Source organism: Ruditapes philippinarum, unplaced genomic scaffold (genome assembly GCF_026571515.1).
Source record: "Ruditapes philippinarum isolate M1 unplaced genomic scaffold, ASM2657151v2 ctg2384_1_1_1_1, whole genome shotgun sequence".
Classification (NCBI taxonomy): domain Eukaryota; kingdom Metazoa; phylum Mollusca; class Bivalvia; order Venerida; family Veneridae; genus Ruditapes; species Ruditapes philippinarum.
This window is the reverse complement of record NW_026866794.1, coordinates 145,014-165,451: the sequence shown is the minus strand read 5'-3', so window position 1 is coordinate 165,451 and position 20,438 is coordinate 145,014. Positions and strand designations below refer to the sequence as shown.

The window sequence follows — 20,438 nt, the reverse complement described above, 5'->3', positions numbered from 1 at the left end:
CTGATCACTGTGGTTATAGGGTTTCTATTAATTAATTTAGGAGATGAAAATTACCTCCTAACCTGCTGGAAATGAAAGTAATTAGCCTTTACCTCCAGTATATAGCCAGGCCAGCCTGCACTTCCATGCAGTCTGACCAGGCCCTATACTGTTGGCTAATAAAATTGCATCTATACATGACTGTATATATACCCAAAATTAATAATGGACAGTTCCAAAAATGGAAGCTGGACAAGTCCATTTAAGAAATTTCAGCAGGTTAAGTGTTAAGCAGCTTAAAGCTTTATGTCTTACGTAGAGCGTTTCCTTTTTATATAAAAACTGAATTGTTAAATTACCTGTTTTTAAGGTAGAGCGTTTGCCTTTTTATATCCAAATTGACTGGTTTAATTATCGTAGCCAGGTCATACAAAAAATAGAGGCATTGCTGATAGCCTTCTAGCTTTGTTCTCACATTAACAGGAATAAATTTCAAACTGGACAATTTGTTGTCATTATAACATGACTGGGTGGGGTATGGTGTCAACTTGTTTTCCTGCATGATAATTTAGAAAATTAGCTGGGTATCAGTTGGGCATGGCTCTCTCTGCAACAATTTGACACCATGGCCTATATTAATCATATAATGGAGATTGTTATAGGGAATACATATGTACTTAAATCAAGCATAGACATTTACATCACTTATACATATCTTGCCAAACAAATACCAGTAAATCTTTTGCATGTATAATATATATCTTGTATTATATACTTTTCATTGTGGTAAAATGGATGTTGAATGTTTTTTATTTCAGATCAGGTCTTGCCTTTTTGTTTAGTTGTTTAGTAATTTATTATTTTTCCTTTTATATTGCCCTAGATAATAAAAAAGCATGGATGCATAAAAAATAGTTAAATGATGATTTAAATTTTTGCATGCTTAACTATATTGTTAAATGTTCACTTTTCATAAATGAAATACAATTATTATTCCTACATCTTATTTACGAACATGTAATGCACATAAATCACTGGTAACCCTCCACCTCCAATGGGAAGAGCAATGACCTTGACTTTTAGTACATGAAAAGAAATGACCTTGACTTTTAGTACATGAAGAGCAATGACCTTGACTTTTAGTACACATGAAGAGCAATGACCTTGACTATTAGTATATGAAGAGAAATGACCTCGACTTTTAGTACATGAAGAGCAATGATCTTGACTTTTAGTACACATGAAGAGCAATGACCTTGACTATAAGTACATGAAGAGCAATGACCTTGACTTGTAGTACAGTAAAAACTCCGAAAACCAGACCCTCTCCGGACTTGACCAAAATTCCGGTTTTCAGAGGATTCCGGTTTTCAGAGGTTTTATACTTTTATTGATAATTATGATGTGTTTGAACTATGACTTTGTTTTAACATTTTGTATTTACTTTTTATGCCCCCGCCATATAATGGCAAGGGCATATAGTGTTACCCTGTTCCGTCATTCCGTAATTCCGTCATTCCGTCCTTCCGTCATCATCAGTTTCCGTTCATTATCTTAATAACCGTTGCACATATTGAACTCAAATTTGACATATAGATATGTTATGAGAAAATACAGGTCAAGTTCTAAATTGGTCATGGTTCAATGATTTTTGGCAGAGTTATGCCCCTTTTACTTTGAAAATAATATGAAATTTTCACGTTTCCGTTCATTATCTCCCAACGGTACAACACATGCAACTCAAAACTTGACATATGGATATGTCATGAAAAAATACAGGTCAAGTTCAAATTTGGTCATGGTTTGATGATTTTTGGCAGAGTTATGCCCCTTTTACTTTGAAAATAATATGAAATTTTCAGTTTCCGTTCATTATCTCCCCAACGGTACAACACATTCTACTCAACTTGACATATGGATATGTCATGAGAAAATACAGGTCAAGTTCAAATTTGGTCATGGTTTTGATGGTTTTTGGCAGAGTTATGCCCCTTTCACTTTGAAAATAATATGAAATTTCAGTTTCCGTTCATTATCTCCCCAATGGTACAACACATTTAACTCAAACTTGACATATGGATATGTCATGAGAAAATACAGGTCAAGGTCGAATTTGGTCATGGTTCGATGTTTTTTGGCAGAGTTATGCCCCTTTTACTTTGAAAATAATATGAAATTTCAGTTTCCGTTCATTATCTCCCCAACGGTACAACACATTCAACTCAAACTTGACATATAGATATGTCATGAGAAAATACAGGTCAAGTTCAAATTTGGTCATGGTTCAATTATTTTTGGCAGAGTTATGCCCCTTTCACTTTAAAAATAATATGAAATTTTCAGTTTCCGTTTATTATCTCCCCAACAGTATTACACATTCAACTCAAATTTGACATATGGATATGTTTTTGGAATGCCCAGGCCAAGTTCGAGTTTGGTCATGGTTCAATGATTTTTGGCAGAGAAATGCCCCTTTCACTTTGAAAATGATATGAAATTTACAGTTTCTGTTCATTATCAACCCAACAGTATTACATATTCAACTCAAAATTGACATATGGATATGTCAAAGGAATGCGCTGGTCAAGTTGGAATTTGGTCATGGTTCGATGATTTTTTGGCAGAGTTATGTCCCTTTCACTTCGAAAATAATATAGATACATCTTAGGAATAAGCAGTTTAAGTTGGAATTTGGTCGTTGTTCAATGATTTTGGACAAACTTATCTTTCCTGAATGTTGGAAAAATTTTGAACTTTCAGTTTCAGCACTCATACTTTTGTGGAAATGTATATAGCCATTATTTTGGCTACAAATATGCAATATGCTATTTTCAAAAGGTTAAGACTGAATAATTTCAGTGCCTTGAACATTGTATAAAAATGGTTTGTGTTAACATTGAAAAGTTTTAAGGGCTTTGAACATAGAATGAAAAAAATAATTTGTGCAAACAAATTTGGAACTAAATATTATAACATTTGAAATTTTGGCTGTATGCGGGGGCATCCGTGGCATGATGACACATTTCTAGTTAACACTTTTGTCAAAGTCATATTTTAATTTCTTTTAGCAATAAATGTCTTAAGTAATTTTATTATGCAAATCCATGAATATAATTCAGAAAATCAGAAATTAAAACAACACATTGTCTGAAATATATCTTTTTAATTGGCTTTTGAAATATGTAATTAAATTAATGGAATTTAGTACTATTATTTTTGCATATAATAAATATCCAAACAAATATCAAAATTTTTAGAAAAGCAGGAATCATTTTACAAAAGTTTCCCAAGTCTTTTAGACATTTTATATTTAAAAAAAAACACAACAAATTAAAAACATTTAGAAACATCATACCTATACAGGGAAAGGCACAGTTATAATGGAAAAGCAATAATTTAATTGCCAATAAGAAATTAGCACACACTAACAAGTGTTTTCACACCTGCATAGATAAAAAAGGTGATCATTAACTGGTCATTGAACATGTCACCTGTTGAGATTATGTTTTAGTATACATTAAAATACACAGAAAGTTGACACTTAAAATTGCTGTCCGGTTTTCAGAGGATTTTTTATGCATGTTTAGCATTAGCAACCATAGAAAATCGTCCGGTTTTCGGAATTCAGAGGTTCCGGTATTCAGAGGATTTTTTTTCAATGAACATATAAGGAGAAAATACGGGACTTTTGAAATGGTCCGGTTTTCAGAGGATTCCGGTTTTCAGAGGGTCCGGTTTTCAGAGTTTTTATTGTACATGTTACGATTTATATCAAAATCTAGGTAAAATGTCCTCCTTTCAAAGGGATTGTCAGATGGTAAAAATATCTGCACTGCAAGTTGGACATATTCCTCGCTATATGAGCAGTTTAACAAAGTCATTGCACCAACCCATACATTATAGGTTATTATTGCTTATTTCTGCCCTGATTTGCCAGCACTGCCCTACGGTTTAGAATGGGGAGGATGGGTTTTATTTGACTAGTGCATTAAGTGTTATTAAAAATTGATTTTAAAGTCTGATTAATCATGTTAACAGTTTTGATATGACTTTGTATGGGTGTGATTTGAAGCTGAAAATGTTAACTACCTAAAGGTATGTGCCTTTATTTTGAGGTGGTCTCTAGTTCAAGTTTTAAGAAAATCATGTATTTTACTTTTTCTCTGTATTTGATATGTATTGTAACTAAAATATTGAAATATGTAAAGTCTGTATTAATTAAAATTTATTAGTTTTGAAGAGTATAGATTTTCATCAAAACTGTCAACCAATTATTTAAAATGTTTAATGGGTTTCTTTTAATTATTAGGGCCAGAGATGACTCAGCAAATTTCGGCAATTTTCCTGATCATCATTCGGACGAGGAGTACAAGAGTGGTCCTGAAAATACGGCTGCTCCTCCAGCACCTTGGTCTGCTTCTAGTAGAGACCTGCCCCCTGTATCTGAAGAAAACGAATCTGATGTTACAAGCCCAAAAAAGTATGTATTTTCCAAATTTTGTTCTTGACACACATAGTTGCAAGTCTGTCAATCCTTACACTTTTTAATTGTTTGTCATACCACAGGCATTTCCTGATTGGTATTTATAGTTACAGGATTATTTGCTGACCTGATATTGAATATATGATATTTTGGAAAACCATAACCTTGAGAATATCAGGGGAGTGGTGGCCTAGTGGTTGAGGTGCCTGCCTCTCAACCCAGGAATCATGGGTTCGAGCCCTAATTTTGTCACAACCATGGTTCTTCATATGACACCAGTACTGGTTGTTTCCAGGAAGCGGACTGAAAAGTGATAAGTTGCAAGAATTTGTTTCGCAACTGAGCTTGAACAATATGTTTAAGCCATATCTTACCCTGTGACCGATAACTTTCCTCATCATCATTTGGAAAGGATGAACCATGTGTACGCTGTTGAATCTAGGATACTTTTGCCATTTTGAATTTTTATTTTGCCCAATGTATTCTGGTAGTGTGGAGTGTATTAGATCACCATGTGTCATCAGAACATCCAATGAGAGAAGAGTATTTTGTAGTTGCTTGATATGTTGATATCATCCTTGAACCTCTACCCTTTGATCAGCCTCATTTTAAGGCAATGTTTTCTGCTTTGTCAAGCCTTAAACATGGATCACTCCCCAGTTTTTTTCAATATTCTTGCTGTTTGAAAGGAAGGCATGAAAAATAAATTCTATTTTACAGGACTTGGACTGATTTCAAAGATGGAAAATGCCATTTATTATGATTTTTCAATAAGAATTTTACTTTTGTTTTGTGCATTGTATTTTCATGATTTCCTTTACACCAATACAAGAGTAACATTTTTTTAGAATTTTGCATTTTTGATGCATTTGCATCATTAAGTTTTCCATGCTAAGGACTTGACTTCATAAAAAAACACATTCTTGAATGTTTAACTTACAGTAGAAATAAAAACATGGAATGGTATGAGGTTGCCACAGACTCCGAGCTTCCTCCACCAAGGTACCCATGGTTTAAGTTTACAAACAGTTGAAAAAGAGAACCAGACTGATATTTCAAATCAACAGTTTTTAACCTTCGACCCTTCCACTGCTTTTCTGTTCAAGCAGTGTTTTTCTCCCATCTTTTCGGAAACAGGTCTGTGACCACCCAAAGGGGAAATGTGTCAACACTTAAAGTGACATTATGCTCATTTTTTCAATGTCAAGCTGCATATTTCAAAAAGAATGACCAAAAAGACTGGCAATAGAACAATAATTGATAATGACAAATGTTTAGGCTAAAATATAAAAAAGAAATTCCCTACTCTTTTTCAAAATTAAAAATGACTGGTGATTTCCAAAAAGATATTTAAAGAAGTTTATATGGGTCACAGGGGTTATTGATTTATCAGATGACAAATGCAAAGTTCTATTTTATGCACACTCACCATAAAATAACCATTGAATTAACATTATGTCCCTTACTATAAAATTTTCTTGGATTAGCATTATGTCACTTTAACGTCTTGACAGGAATTGAAAGGAATTTCAAAATTACGGACAGTTCAGAGCCCAGGCAGAATGCATAGTTGGGTAGGTTGGTCTGGCTCTATGCTGTTGATGAAAAAGGATAAATGTTTCCTGGTTCCAGCAGGTAGCGGGTCAGGTGTAAAATATTTGACACCATTTAGGTTATTATAAGGAGATGGGGGAAATGTTAAAAAAAGAAAAAATATAGCTAGAAACCACTTAGGTAAATAAGGGGAAAAATCATGACAGCTACATAGTTAATTTTGATAACATTTTGGGAAAACGGCTATTTCTAGAAATTGTAAACAGGTCTGTTTACTGTACCATCGAAAAGAGGTAGAAAAACACTAACGAGAGCTAGACATGTACCTAAATACAGCAGGCATATAGACGCTATATCTCATTTGGCTAGTGACAAGTGTATCATATAACCAAATATTTTATCATGTCTTGTGCAATTCAATCATGTCTTGTTTCATTTAATGACTGAAGTTGTCACAGTTTTGAATTGATGTCAGAAACACCCCTTGCACACTTTATTGTACCATTGCTGTGCTAAATTTGTTTCAGTCCATTAGAGTATATAGAGATATGTTCTATAGAAGGCTTTGTTTTAAGGTAGTTTTACTGTAATGCTTTCTCGCCAAAAAATCTAACATCGGCTAAAATACATGTAGTAGCAATTCGATTATTTCCGGAACGTTATTTTTAACTCACATGTGACATGGTGAGCTTTTGTGATCGCTTTTCGTCTGGCTTCCAGAGTCCATCCGTCCGAAGTTCCTCCGTAAACGACATCTCCTCATAAACCACTAAGCCAATTTCATCCAAACTTCACAGTAATGTTCCTTTGGTAGTCAACTTTAAAAATTGTTCAAAGAATTTAATTCCAAGCAGAACTCTGCTTGCCATGGCAACCAAAAGAAAAAACTTAAAATATCTTCTTTGGGGGTCATTGATGTTCCTTATTTGTATATAGTAAAAACTTTTAAAAAATCCTTTTTTAAAAAACGAAAATAGCTAGAGCTTAGATATTAAGCATGAAACATCTTCTAGTGGGTATCTACCAATTTGTTCAAATAAAAGCCCAGGGGTAAATATTGCCCCCTCCCCAGGGTGTCATTGCTTTTCCCTATATGTATATATATAGTAAAAACTTAAAAAACCTTCTTTTAAAAAACGCAAAAGAACTAGAGCTTAGATATGTAGCATGAAACATCTTTTAATGGGTGTCTTCCAAGTTTGTTCAAATAAATGCCCTGGTGTCAAATTGGCGCCGCCCCGGAGGGGGGGGGGGTCATTGATTTTCCTTATTTGTATATAGTAAAAACTTAAAAAATCTTCATTTAAAAAAACTTAAAGAGCTAGAGTTTAGATATTATGCATGAAACATCCTCTAGTGGGTGTCTACCAAATTTGTTAAAAAAACGCCCTGGGGTAAATATTTGCTCCGCCCCAGGGGGTCATTAATTTTCCTTATTTTTATGTAGTAAAAACTTAAAAGACACTCTTTTTAAAAAGCCAAAATAGCTAGAGCTTAGATATTAAGCATGAAACATCTTCTAGTGGGTGTGTACCAAGCTTGTTCAAATAAAAGCCCTGGGGTATAAATTTGCCCCGCCCCAGGGGGTCAATGTTTTTCCCTTTATGTATGTAGTAAAAACTATAAAAATCTTCTTTTAAAAAACCCAAAGAGCTAGAGCTTAGATATGTACCATGAAACATCTTCTAATGGGTGTCAAGCAAATTTGTTCAAATAAAGGCCCTTTAAAGGTTCAAATTGGTCTTGGCCCAGGGGCTCATATACAGTTGAGCGATTCCAGGGCCATCATGGCCCTCTTGTTTTTCTTAATCTTGGGCATTAGATAATTTACAATCACTCATCCTTTATCGCTATGTACTAAATTCTGTAAAGAAATGGTTAAAAATAATTGAATACCGAAGATTGTGAAAAATAACATTCCGGATATGACCAGTTGGTTACGATATTGGCCAATGTTTGATTTTTTTTCGGCGAGAAAGCATTACAATAAGACTAACCTTAATGTTCCTACTAAAGCTACAAATATTAGTAAGTTTACTGATAGTTAAAGAAGCAGCTGATGTAAAGAAGCAGCTGATGGTTTATGGGATAGCTTGAACTTTAGGCACTTGACCTTTGCACTTTTCCTTGAAATTATTCTTAGCTTAAAAGAAATTATATTCTAGAAGCATGTACATGAGACTGCTTATTATCCCCCACCGAAAATTTTCGGCGGAGGATATAGTAATAGTCTCCGTCCGTCCGTCCGACCTTCCGTCCTTCCGTCCGAAATTTTTTGTCCGGAGCATATCTCTAAAAGTATTTGAGTTATCAACATGAAACTTCATAGGTGGATAGACCTCATTGAGGAGGAGTGCAGTGCACAAGAATGATAACTCTACCTTGCATGATTTTTGAGTTATTGCCCTTTGTTATTTTTCAAAATTGATTTTTGTCCAGAGCATAACTCCAAAAGCCTATGAGATATTAACATGAAACTTCATAGGTGCATAGATCTCACTCAGGAGGTGTGCAGTGCACAAGAATGATAACTCTTCCTTTCATAATTTTTGAGTTATTGCCCTTTGTTATTTTTCATACCTAATTTTTCACCTGAGTGGAGCATAACTCAAAAAGTGTTTGAGATATCAACATGAAATGTCATAGAAGGATAGATCTTATTGAGGAGAAATGTTGTGCGCAAGAATGATAACTCTTCCCTATACAATTTTTGAGTTATTGCCCTTTGTTGTTTTTTTCATGCTATTTTGTCCAGAGCTTATCTGAAAAAGTATTTGAGGTATCATCTTGAAACTTCATAGGTGGATGGATCTCATTGAGGAGGAGTGCAGTGCTAAAGAATGATAACTCTGCCCTGCATTATTTTTGAGTTATTGCCCTTTGTTATTTTTCAAAATTAATTTTTGTCCAGAGCATAACTCAAAAAGCCTTTGAGATATCAAAATGAAACTTCACAGGTGATTAGATCTCACTCATGAGGTGTGCACTGCACAAGAATGATAACTGTACCTTTTATAATTTTTGAGCTATTGCCCTTTGTTATTTTTCATACTTAATTTTTCAATTCAATTTTTTTCTCAAAAAGTATTTGAGGTATCAACTTGAAACTTCATAGGTGGATAGATTTTACTGAGGAGGGATGCAGCACACAAGGATGATAACCTACCCTGCATTATTTTTCAGTTATTGCCCTTTGTTATTTTCAGCCATCAGTATTCACATAGGTTTCAAATCTGTAATCACTATAGCCATCAGTTTTCATTACCAAAAGACCTCTTAAAATGGAATTATTCTGCTCTACTACATATACATTCTTCCAATGTCAGCAAACACATTCGGCTGGGGATGGCCATGTTGACATGGCTCTTGTTACCTACTGCTTTGTGAGTGGATTTGTGTGAATAAACATGCAAATAATGAGACATGTTTGGATATTGGTGCAAAAGATGACAAACTGGTTCAAATTCAAAAGGTTGAAATTAAAAGATTTTAATGAAATATTTCAAATTCGGGACTGGTGCATTTAATGCAGGGTTTTCATTATTAACAGAATGGTGATCCATATCATCTGTTAAAGTGCTGTTAAAATCTGTTGTATTTTCAGCCTGTTGTTTAAAATAACTCCCTTGACCCTTGGCCAAATGGACCTTTCCGGTTTTTTGTAGCGGAACATTTAGCCACACCTTTTCCATTCATTGCTAGGTCAACTGCTCACAAACAGTATCACAAACATAAGCACGTGCTCTTTTGTGCAAACCAGGTCAACCAGTGACTATGTATTATCTCAGTATAGCGATTGGATAACAAGTTAGACAATTTACATAAAACTGTAAACACCGGAAAGGTCCATTGGTTGTTCTCGTAGTCACACCTGTTGCCTCAGATTAAAATGAAAACCCCAATTTAATGGTTGATTAGTTGAAATAAAGAGGAAAATATTGCAAACTTGTTCTTGTAAGCTGCATCTGGATACAAAATGTACATGTATTTGGATAGGAATAAATATTAAGTTTCCCGTGTTTAATAGTAAAATTATCCTAGCCTCATTGTAAAGGTGCTAGATTATATTTATAAGCATGCAGCTAACAGAATTTAGCTAGAGGTGTATAGAAAAGATGATGATATTGATGTTAAACTTATAAGATATTTTCAAAAATTTACATTGCATGTACTGATGTTTTTAAGCTTTAATATTTCAAACAAGAAAGGTGCTTTATTTACTGCACAAATAGGAATAACAGTAATTAAGTTGTTTTTTAAAACAGTTGTTAGTTGAGTGAGCATAAATGATAGATTTCTTAATTTATTTTTTGGAAACAAAATTAATATTCAGAAATTTCAGTAAGTTTGAATGAAGAAGACGCCTTAAAAACATTCTTAATTTATAAACATACTATAGTATTTTAGAAAGAGTTACTTTCTTATAATAAAAAAAACAAGCGCCTATCTTGTATATTATATTTTCAAAAATGTGTGAAAATGGTGGATACATAATGTATATGATTTCATAATAATTTGATATGATGTTTTTTTCACCACTTCAGTTTGTCTGGAAGCCATGGTACTGCAAGTCTACGAGCCATCCATCCTGAAGGCAGTTTGCTAGATCAGAATGGTGCTCAAACCAAACTGAATACACTGAATGAACAGGATAGTAAAACTGAGGTCCAGTCCACGGAAAAGGCAGGCGAGTACAGTGTGAACTATCTGTTTGGTGCATCCCCGCTCCCGACACCTGTTTATCATGCCGAGACTGATAATATGGTGTCGGAGGACACTGATAGTAAGTCGGTTTTATAAATCGTAAACTTCAGATTTACCTTCGTATTTCAAACTGTCTATGGCTTGGTAAAAATGGATGATATAATCGTTTTTTATGGCTTTTAGAAAAAATGAATTATAGACGTTTCTTGCACTTTTTTCTTTAATATATGTATTCATATTACAGTGTATCTTTCTTTATACAGTTCTTTCCTATTTTTCTTAATATAATAATACTATTCTAACAGGTTTCCTTCATTAAAGAAGGATCAGAATTAAGTATTTTTGCCTCCTTATAAAGAATATTTTCATATGTATATTTAAATAGTTAAATTTATCTTTGGTTTGATCCAGAAATACCCAAAATATTTTTATAAATCTAATAATTAATAATATTATCATGATGTCCTCCTTTAATTTGTATACCTGTGTAACGGTCAATTGTTTCATCTGTTTAATTGTTAAATATTATTTATTAAATGTAATTCAAGCAACATTATAGTATGTCTAAAATAACCCATGGTAATGCCATAGTGGTGCAGCTCATACAACTTGACATTATGTAACTTTGGATTTTATTGTACACTAAGTGCATGAAAATAATTGTGGATAAAAAAGATAAAATTCTAGGAATAATATATAAAAAATCAAAATTTTATCAACATGTTCTTCAAATTGATGTATCCGAAGGGAAATGAATAATGAGGGAAATAAAAAAATTGTCTTAAATAATGGTATGGAAATACTAGCATTGTCTTTTATATGGAATACTGTTATTCACAGTCTTTTATATGGAAATAATGACAATAACTTTAATGGGGAAATAATTACATTGTCTCTTATTAGGATTTTAATAAATGATATTGTCTTTGGTATGAAAATTCTTGCATTGTCTTAGAGGGGAATAATGACTTTGTCTTTTATTGGGAAATAATGACATTTAAAAGTCTTTGGAGCAATGTCTTAAAGGGAAATAATTTTCTGACACTGTCTTTAATAGGGAAATGATGGCATTGCCTTAAAGGGAAATGATGACTGTCTTTTATAGGGAAATATTGACATTGTATGTTTTAAGGAATTAAAAACATTGTTTTTTGGTTATACTGTCCTTGTCTGTTGGTATATAAAACATTGTTTTTCATATTGAAATAATGCCATTACCTCCCATATCAAATATTGGCATTGACGGTCTTTATTATGGACATAATGGCATTGTCTTTGTCTTTTTCTTACAGAGAGTGCAGATTAAGTCTTGGCATCTGTTGATCTTCCTGCACTTAGTAAATTATTTTGGTTTAACCCCTAATACTAATAATACATACTTTAAACTAATGAAATGCTGTGGGGTTTTCTAGGCTGTTTTTTATCTCACTAGTCTAGCTTGATTACAAAATAACACAGTTGTTGTGTGAAATATTTTTTTCTTTATTATTGTACCAAATATTCATATAAATGCATACAAATTGTAGGTTAATAAAAATTATGATTGAAATATTTTTCACTGCAGACTCATCCTCTGATAGTCAGGATGAGATTGAGAGTAAGTTATTAAAGCAATTAGAGTAATCCCCCCTGTCATTGAGGTGTCGTCTGATGAATGATTTTGTAGTCTGCTAATGATTTTATTGTGTGCTCAATGAAATTTTTTTGTTCATAGATTTTGTCATTCTGTTGTCAGTACTGATACCATTTAGTTCTGTCTTATGTACAATAATTTTGTTGCTTGTACAATTTTTCTGTTTTATTTGTGTTGTTTGGTATTTTGTGAAATGACTTTGTTGTCAATTGAATAATTCTTGTTATTTTCCCCATTGTGGATTTTGTCAATTAAATAATCATGTCTTTTGCACAATTATTCTGTCTATTGTACAATTATTCATTTTTTGCACACTTATTCTATCTTCTGCAAAGTTATTCTGTCTTTTGAACAATTATTTTGTTTTCAAAAGAATATATTCAAAGAGTAATTGCAAATGATTTAAATTTGTTGCCAGCTAGGTTCTTCTCCTAACTAACAAACTAGTTTGTTTATTTCTGTTTGTATTGGCATTATATCTGAGGCTCGACAAGGAGGGTATCAAAATTACCTACATTGTCTACACTACAGTACCATGTGTCCGGACAGATATTTACATGATATGATTTAATTCAGATAAAAGCTTTGGTGTTTTGATTTTCAATATTTTTGATATTCAATTGAAACTTGCAATACTTATTTATAGTAACAAGGTACATCAGATTGACAAGTTGGATAACTTGTGGATTTTGTCAATTAAATAATCATGTCTTTTGCACAATTATTCTGTCTATTGTACAATTATTCATTTTTTGCACACTTATTCTATCTTCTGCAAAGTTATTCTGTCTTTTGAACAATTATTTTGTTTTCAAAAGAATATATTCAAAGAGTAATTGCAAATGATTTAAATTTGTTGCCAACTGGATAATTCTGTTTTTAGCACATTATGTTTCCATTATGGAATGACTATTTCTTGCTCAATTTATTTTTAAGAAAACTGTATTAGTTACTTTTGTTCGATGATTTGGTAGGATATAGACTATTTTTTTTAGCTCCACTTTTCTAAGAAGAAATGTGGAGGTATTGTGGTGACCCAGTTGTCAGTATGAGCATCTTCCTTGGTTATTATTTTTGGTAACTGTTTTTTTGTTAGAGTCACTTACTTCAACACAGACAAAGCTTTTTAATTGAAACTTTATATGTACATGCCTTGATGAGTCTTACCTACCACACAAAAGGTCCAAGTCATTGGGGACTTGCAATAACAAAACATAAAACTGACCAAGTAATCAAAGTGCAGTGACGATAAGAAATTTCAAACACAAATTCTATCTGCTACACCTATGTTAGGGTCATAAGGTCAAATGTCAAGGTCACTTGTACCTTAAATATGTTAAATTCATGTTCTCAGAAATTATCAGAGCTCTTTTTTTCGAAATCTAATTGGTATTATTTTTCTATCATGATAAACCTATTTTTAAAAGAAATGTATCTAAGTTCTTCACTTTAAACTTGTAAGTATTGTTCATTATCAAAATGAAAAGGGCAGATAATCCTGAAAGTCATTTTTGCTTAATTATCTCCCTTTTTTGTCTTAAAATTTTCTAATTTGCTCAAATATCATCCAAAATATTCACTTCAAACTTGAACTACATGTTTAATGTTACAGGCAGGTTATGTTGCCAATAAGTTGGTGTCATCTTTTCAATAAGAACAATATTTTATTCTACACAATAATTCTGTCAGTCTTTCAAATAATTTGCACAGTTATTCTGTAAGTTTTTACAATAATTTGCACAATTATGTTCACTTCACTTTTAGTTTATAGAAAAAAAAGAATTCTGTATTATATAAACATTTTCCAGTGTTGAAGCAAAGGCAGTTTCTGTAAACCAATAACTTTTTAAATGATTAAAGGGACTCAACTGAGATTTTTGACATGACAAAACTGGAAATATTTTTTGTTCGAAATTTGTATACCATTTGATGTAGGTCTAAACTAATAGCTTGTGTGCAAATTGTCAGATCATTCCCACACCCTATTTTTCAAGAATAATCATTTTTATTGCACATTGACCCAAATAATATGAAAAGGGTTGCAACACTCTTCACTCAAATCTGGCTAAAAATTGCATTTACTATGATTTTCCGTGAATTTCTTGATTATCCTTTGCAGATTCTTTCATTTTAAGTGTTTCTCTTGATATTTGTAAGATTTTCAAATTTCATATTTTATAGGCCTTTTGACCTCCATGGAGTTCCTTTAAGACAGTATAAAATTTGGTTAACTTGTATTTCACAGGTAGTTCTGACAGTCAAAGTGAAATTGAGAGTAAGTCGATAAAGTAATATAATACAGTCTATCACTATAAGCTTCAGCTTTCAACAAATTAAAACCTTTTGGCAAGTTAATGTTACTAACAATGTTGCTTTACAGTTTTAGTTGTTTATTACCTCTGTTTTTGCTCACCTGAGCACAATGATGTACCAAGTGAGCAGTTCTGATGTTGAGCCATTGTTGCTCTCTTGTTTAAATTAACATATCAAGTTCAGTTTCAATTTTGTTCTTTTTCACAAAAATAAGTTTCACATAAGTTCAGTTTCACATGCATATTTAGTTTTTTGTAAGTAAAGATTCACATTTCTAAGCTTAAGTTTCACATAGAATATCATATTGTATTTCACAAATATTCAGTTTCACAATCACTCTCATCAGTTATAAAAACTGTATTCAAATAGTCTCAAATGTATTTTTTAGGCATCTTCAACTTAATTGTTAAAATTTGATTCATAGTTCAATTTTTCTTGAAATTTAACTATTGAAACTTTGTTTTTTAGATTTTATAATAAGAATGTTAGAAATTTATCTTCCAAAGAACTTTCATAGCACTGAATGCGAAATAATTTGTTATAGATGTAGCAAGATGTAAAACAAGTGGTTATGATTTTGACTTTCAATCAAATTACAAACTTAATTTCGTTGTGCTAATTTCCAAAATGCAAATGAGGCAAAGGGTAGCTCAGCTGTAATTCAATGACCAAATAAAAAGGCTTTTGTAAAATAAAAGGCTTTTGAAATATAAATGCTTTTAAAAAATATAATTTTAATACATGTACTGGTAATTGCATTTTTTGAGGCTTAATGGGCCTTTAAATCATTTATGTTCATAAAGCCAAAATAAACGAAAAACAGTTGCAAAGATGACACTAGAAGACACTTGTTTTGTATGATTAGCTGGTTGAAAATGCCTTAGTTAAAGTAGATCCATTATGTAGTTTTCAAAGTGTGAAATTGTCAACCCTTTAATCAGCCGAAATTTCTGAACATCCCATTACTTATTTATTGAGAGTCTAGTTTGACTGTATTCCAGAATTGTTGCAAATTATTCTTGGGAACGATAAAATATTCATGTGCAGACATTCATGTGCTTCTCATAAACAAGAACATTTTTTCATGACAGCTCATATTTCTTACAATATTTCCACTAAACTGCTTATTTAAGTTCTGCATTCAGAAACCATCTGGCTACTGGTCGGAGACCATCAACCGGACACTTTTTGAACATTTTTCTATACAGATTTCATAATTTCAAATCTACAGACCTGAAATTTTGACACAGTACAGCTAGGTTCTTCTCCTAACTAACAAACTAGTTTGTTTATTTCTGTTTGTATTGGCACTTATATCTGAGGCTCGACAAGGAGGGTATCAAAATTACCTAAACTGTATACACTACAGTACCATGTGTCCGGACAGAAATGTACATGATATGATTTAATTCAGATAAAAGCTTTGGCGTTTTGATTTTTGATCTATAATATGATATACAATATGTCAGCAACAAATGCTGATGTTTTGGATATTCTATTATTCACTCTGCAAATGATAATAGCTGGTATATGAGATCAGGCATTGCTTTCTTGACCCCCAAATTTCAATGTCAACATTCTTGTAATAGACATTTAAATATTAAGATTTACGGAGATTGAAATAAATTTATTTACTTAATTTTAAAAGAAACATGCACTTATTGTTGATAAAAAAGTGACTGACAACCACTGAACAAAGAAAATACTAAATTAAGCATTTTCGGGGCTGTCCGGGTTTGGTGGTTGTCCGGTTTTGGTGGTCCCCAACCAGTACTGTGAAAATTAGATTTTATAATTTCACTGTAAAATCATCAAAATATAATTTCACTGTCCACTGAAAAGCATGTAATAAACAGTAATAATTATTTGAATTTTGAAGGTGAAATCATGCAGTGTTTACATAATTCAAAATGGATTCAGGGTGCAAGTCATTACTTTTCATATTTGAATAAAAAAAATTCTGTATTTCCTTAATATAGTATAGACCACATTTTCTTATCCTTGTCTGAGTGTTATATCAAAGAGCAATTTCATTTGTAAAATTGACATTTTTGTTGAAAAACAGTTCTAATTTACTGGCACTTATCTAAACTATCGGGATCAATTCCATAAGTATTATGGACATTTTTTTGTTAAAACTAAGAATTCTAATTTATTGACCCTATTTAACCTATTTTCAGATGCAGTCAAAGTAGGGCTTGACACAGATCCATACTCTGTTGTCAGTATGTATCATGCGTGCACGTGCAATTGCGATTAGATTCTCGTTTAAATTTGTAGATTTCTTCTTACTTTAGTCCGCTGAAAACTAACTTTTTTAAAGCTTTGATGACACCAGCTTTTTGATGCTTTGCTTTTAACAAAAAACCAACAAAGGTGACCGTGCATTTTGTCTTTTATATTGGAAGGAACTGGTTTGTGAGTATTTGAAGTGGAATATTAAGTTTGAATTTGGCTTTCAGCATTTGTTACAGCACCAAATATAGTTCTGTATAATTATTAAGATCAAAAAATAATTTTATTTATCGGAGCTTAATTATTCTAAAAAAAGTATTGTTTCCCCACTTTCCCTGAACAAATTCAAGTTATATAATAATTTCTTGCATATCTTTTTTTTTCGGTTGCTTGGTTATACATGTAATTGGTTACGGTATTTCATCATCATTGTAAGTGACAATGTCATTGAAATGTAATGATGAAACTATTTTTGCAGTAGGAATGTTACATAGGACTGGTATAGTTGTAAATTGTTCTATTAATTTGCACTTGAAACTTGATTTCATTGTTGTTGTTCTTAGTGCCTAAAACAGCACTTAAGTAGCCTCCCTTTGCACTTTGTTCTAGTATAATGCAATACATGTCTTTATGGGATAGTTCTGCAATTAAGTATTTTGGTGATAGTTCTATAATAGTAATATTTAGGAATAGTTTACCATTCAATATTTAAGGAATAATTCTACCATTTAGCATTTAGGGAATTAACAGTCCTTTTACATGGTTTTAAGGGGAAATTCAGTGATTGAATATTTAAGGAATTGTTCTATGATTCAATATTAAATGGATATTTAGTAATACAGTATTGAGTGGATATTCTATAATTAAGTATACATGTATGGGAAATAGTTCTATAAGTCAATATTGAAGGGAATTTACTATAATTCAATATTTATTGGATAGTTCTTATAATTCAAAGTTTTAGGGATAGTTCTATAACTTTCAATGTTTAGGGTATGGATCTATAATTCAATATTTATGGGAAAATTCTATAATTCAATATTTATGGGAAAATTCTATAATTCTATATTTTAATATGGGAAAATACTAAAAATTAAATTCAATTTTATTGGAAAATTCTATAATTTAATATTTATTGGAAAGTTCTCTAGCCCAGCATTAAGGGGACTGTTCTATATATGGGAAGAGTATTATCATTTAACATTTCAGTGATAGTTATATATATTAATTATAATGTTAGAGGGCCAGTGATGTATTTCAAGTATTAAGAGAAAATTCTGTAATTCAATATAAAGCAGTTCTGAACTTAAATATTTATGGAATGGTTATGTTATGCAATATTTAGAGTATCATTCTATAAGTTATCAGTTTGGTGTTAAACAAAATATGTGAATGGATGGGGGCTTGGGGGTGATCTTGATGCCAATGGTAAATCCACTATAAAACTTTAGTCAACTTGACTCTGTGTTATAAGTGAGAAGACAAAGACATTTATATATCTCAAACTTAATAAAGATTGTCTCTAAAATCCAACACAAATTATTGACTTTACTAAGATACTTAACTGTAGTCTTTACTGATCTAATATACTTATTTTAACACAATATGAACTCTATAATTAATGTTCTTTTCTAAGTACTTATATTTAATCAATTTTAGTGTTTTATATTGGTAAAATGTAAATTTCCCTTTAATTTTGGAGCAATAGGACAGTATTTTTGCAAAATGGGGTGAAAAAACTTGATTTAAATTGAATTTTAATGGAAAAAAAATGCATGATTTAAAAGAATACTCCAGGTGGAAAGCTACCCTTAAACAGACCCTATTATAAAAAGGGAAAAAAGCCTTCATTGATACATCAATTAACAGTTAATGAACAATGAAGGAAACATGCAATTACAGATAAAATCACTCAAACATTCACTGTAACTGTTTAAATTATGTATAACATAAGTGGTCACCATGTAAAAATAGCTGACTGCAATGATTGTCAAATGACAATGCCCTTGCATATAAAAATCATGAGGAAACCAGTTTTTTGTATATGAAGAACGGGTAATGAAATGTTGAACAATCAAACAGAGATATACTTTTATGCAAGAATAGCACTTTAAATGCACCTTTCTTACACATCTTCCTGCAGAAGCCTTCATTCAGTCTTTATTTAATCCCTCTCCATGCGGGCTTGGGCTTTCACTGTGTCCTCTCCCTTCTGCAGATGTTAACTTAATGCATAATAAAGATACTTTAACTCCCTATGAACAAATTCAATTTTTTACAATCGTTGTGTTAACAGTTTCAACATGAAGGGACATATAAATTGTTTTTTTTTATTAAAAATTGCAAGTTTAAATTTTTTATATAGTTTATCATTAATGGCCAAATAATTATATAAAGGGGTTGTTAATAAAAGTTGTTATTTGGAATTTTGTTTTTAGATTTTGGGTTTTAAATGAATGTCATAAGAATTAAAATATTGAAAATCATTTATTCTGTAACTTAAGGGACCATTTCAATGGGATATTAGGTTTGCCCTGAACCCACTGGGATAACTAAATGTAATTTTTAAAGGGTTTAGCCTTCATTATCTAGTAATATAATTTTTTTTTTTTTAGCAATATAATTCATATATATACCCAGTTTGCTTTTTTTGTATTAACAATGCCACTATTAATAGCTATCTAGATACTATTTCAACAATGATAATATTTTAGCAGTGTATCTGTATTTAGAAATGTTTCTTAGAATGTTTCTATTTATAGCTTATATTTTTGTTACAAGTTATACCATTATGATACAAATGACAATGTTTTATTTATCATTTCAGGTGCCAAAGATGTAGAGTATCATAGGAAGAAAGGTGGTGCATCAAATAGGCCAAGGGACTCTGAAACGACCTGTTGATGATGCAAGGTCACAGGGGTCAAGGTCATTCACCCAGATATGAGAATTAGACGATTATTACATATCAACTGTCCATATTCATCAGTGAGGAAACAAGTGTTTGGCATCATTAAACTTTTGAAAGATAATCAACATTGTTCATCATGCTAAGTTTTTAAAGTTTTTTTATTATGATAATCAACCTATTCCAGCAATCACCCATTGTTAAAGCATGTGTTATATAGAGGATATTGAATGAGTGTAGTTTAATACTAAATTTATTGAACGAGTTGAATAAAATCATATTATGCGAGCCTCTGGCGAGCATAATATTGTTTTTATTTCAAGAGTTTCAAAAATTAAATTTTAGTATTGGAATTTACAACGAATATAATATTCTATTTATCACATATGTAAAATAAGAACAGTAAAACCTGTTAAAATGGAGTAATTTTTCAATGATGTGCCCATAAGGTAACGCTAACATTAGCGCGCTTTAAACGGGCTACATGTTTTTTATATTATAAGCGCAAAATTGGACGGTCAAACGTCCAAAGGTGGTTATTTAACTAGTGTAAAATCGTTTTTAATAAAATGGCTTTATTACACTCCTGCGCCGCTGTTTATGTGATAAAACTTGATATACCATTCTCT

General features: G+C 31.7%; 1 protein-coding gene across 5 annotated transcripts in view; it reads left to right on the top strand.

Moving 5' to 3' along the window:
• Positions 1-20,117, top strand: part of LOC132733745 (anoctamin-5-like) — a gene marked incomplete at its 5' end in the record, with an annotated part of 37,076 nt that extends 16,959 nt beyond the window's left edge. For 2 of the 5 annotated variants that reach the window (XM_060720421.1, XM_060720419.1), the window contains 4 exon segments: positions 4,289-4,459; positions 10,561-10,799; positions 16,847-16,891; positions 19,729-20,117. In XM_060720421.1, the coding sequence (XP_060576404.1) occupies positions 4,289-4,459; positions 10,561-10,799; positions 16,847-16,891; positions 19,729-19,805 (532 nt within the window). 5 annotated transcript variants of the gene reach the window in all.
• Between the last annotated feature and the right edge of the window lie 321 nt (positions 20,118-20,438).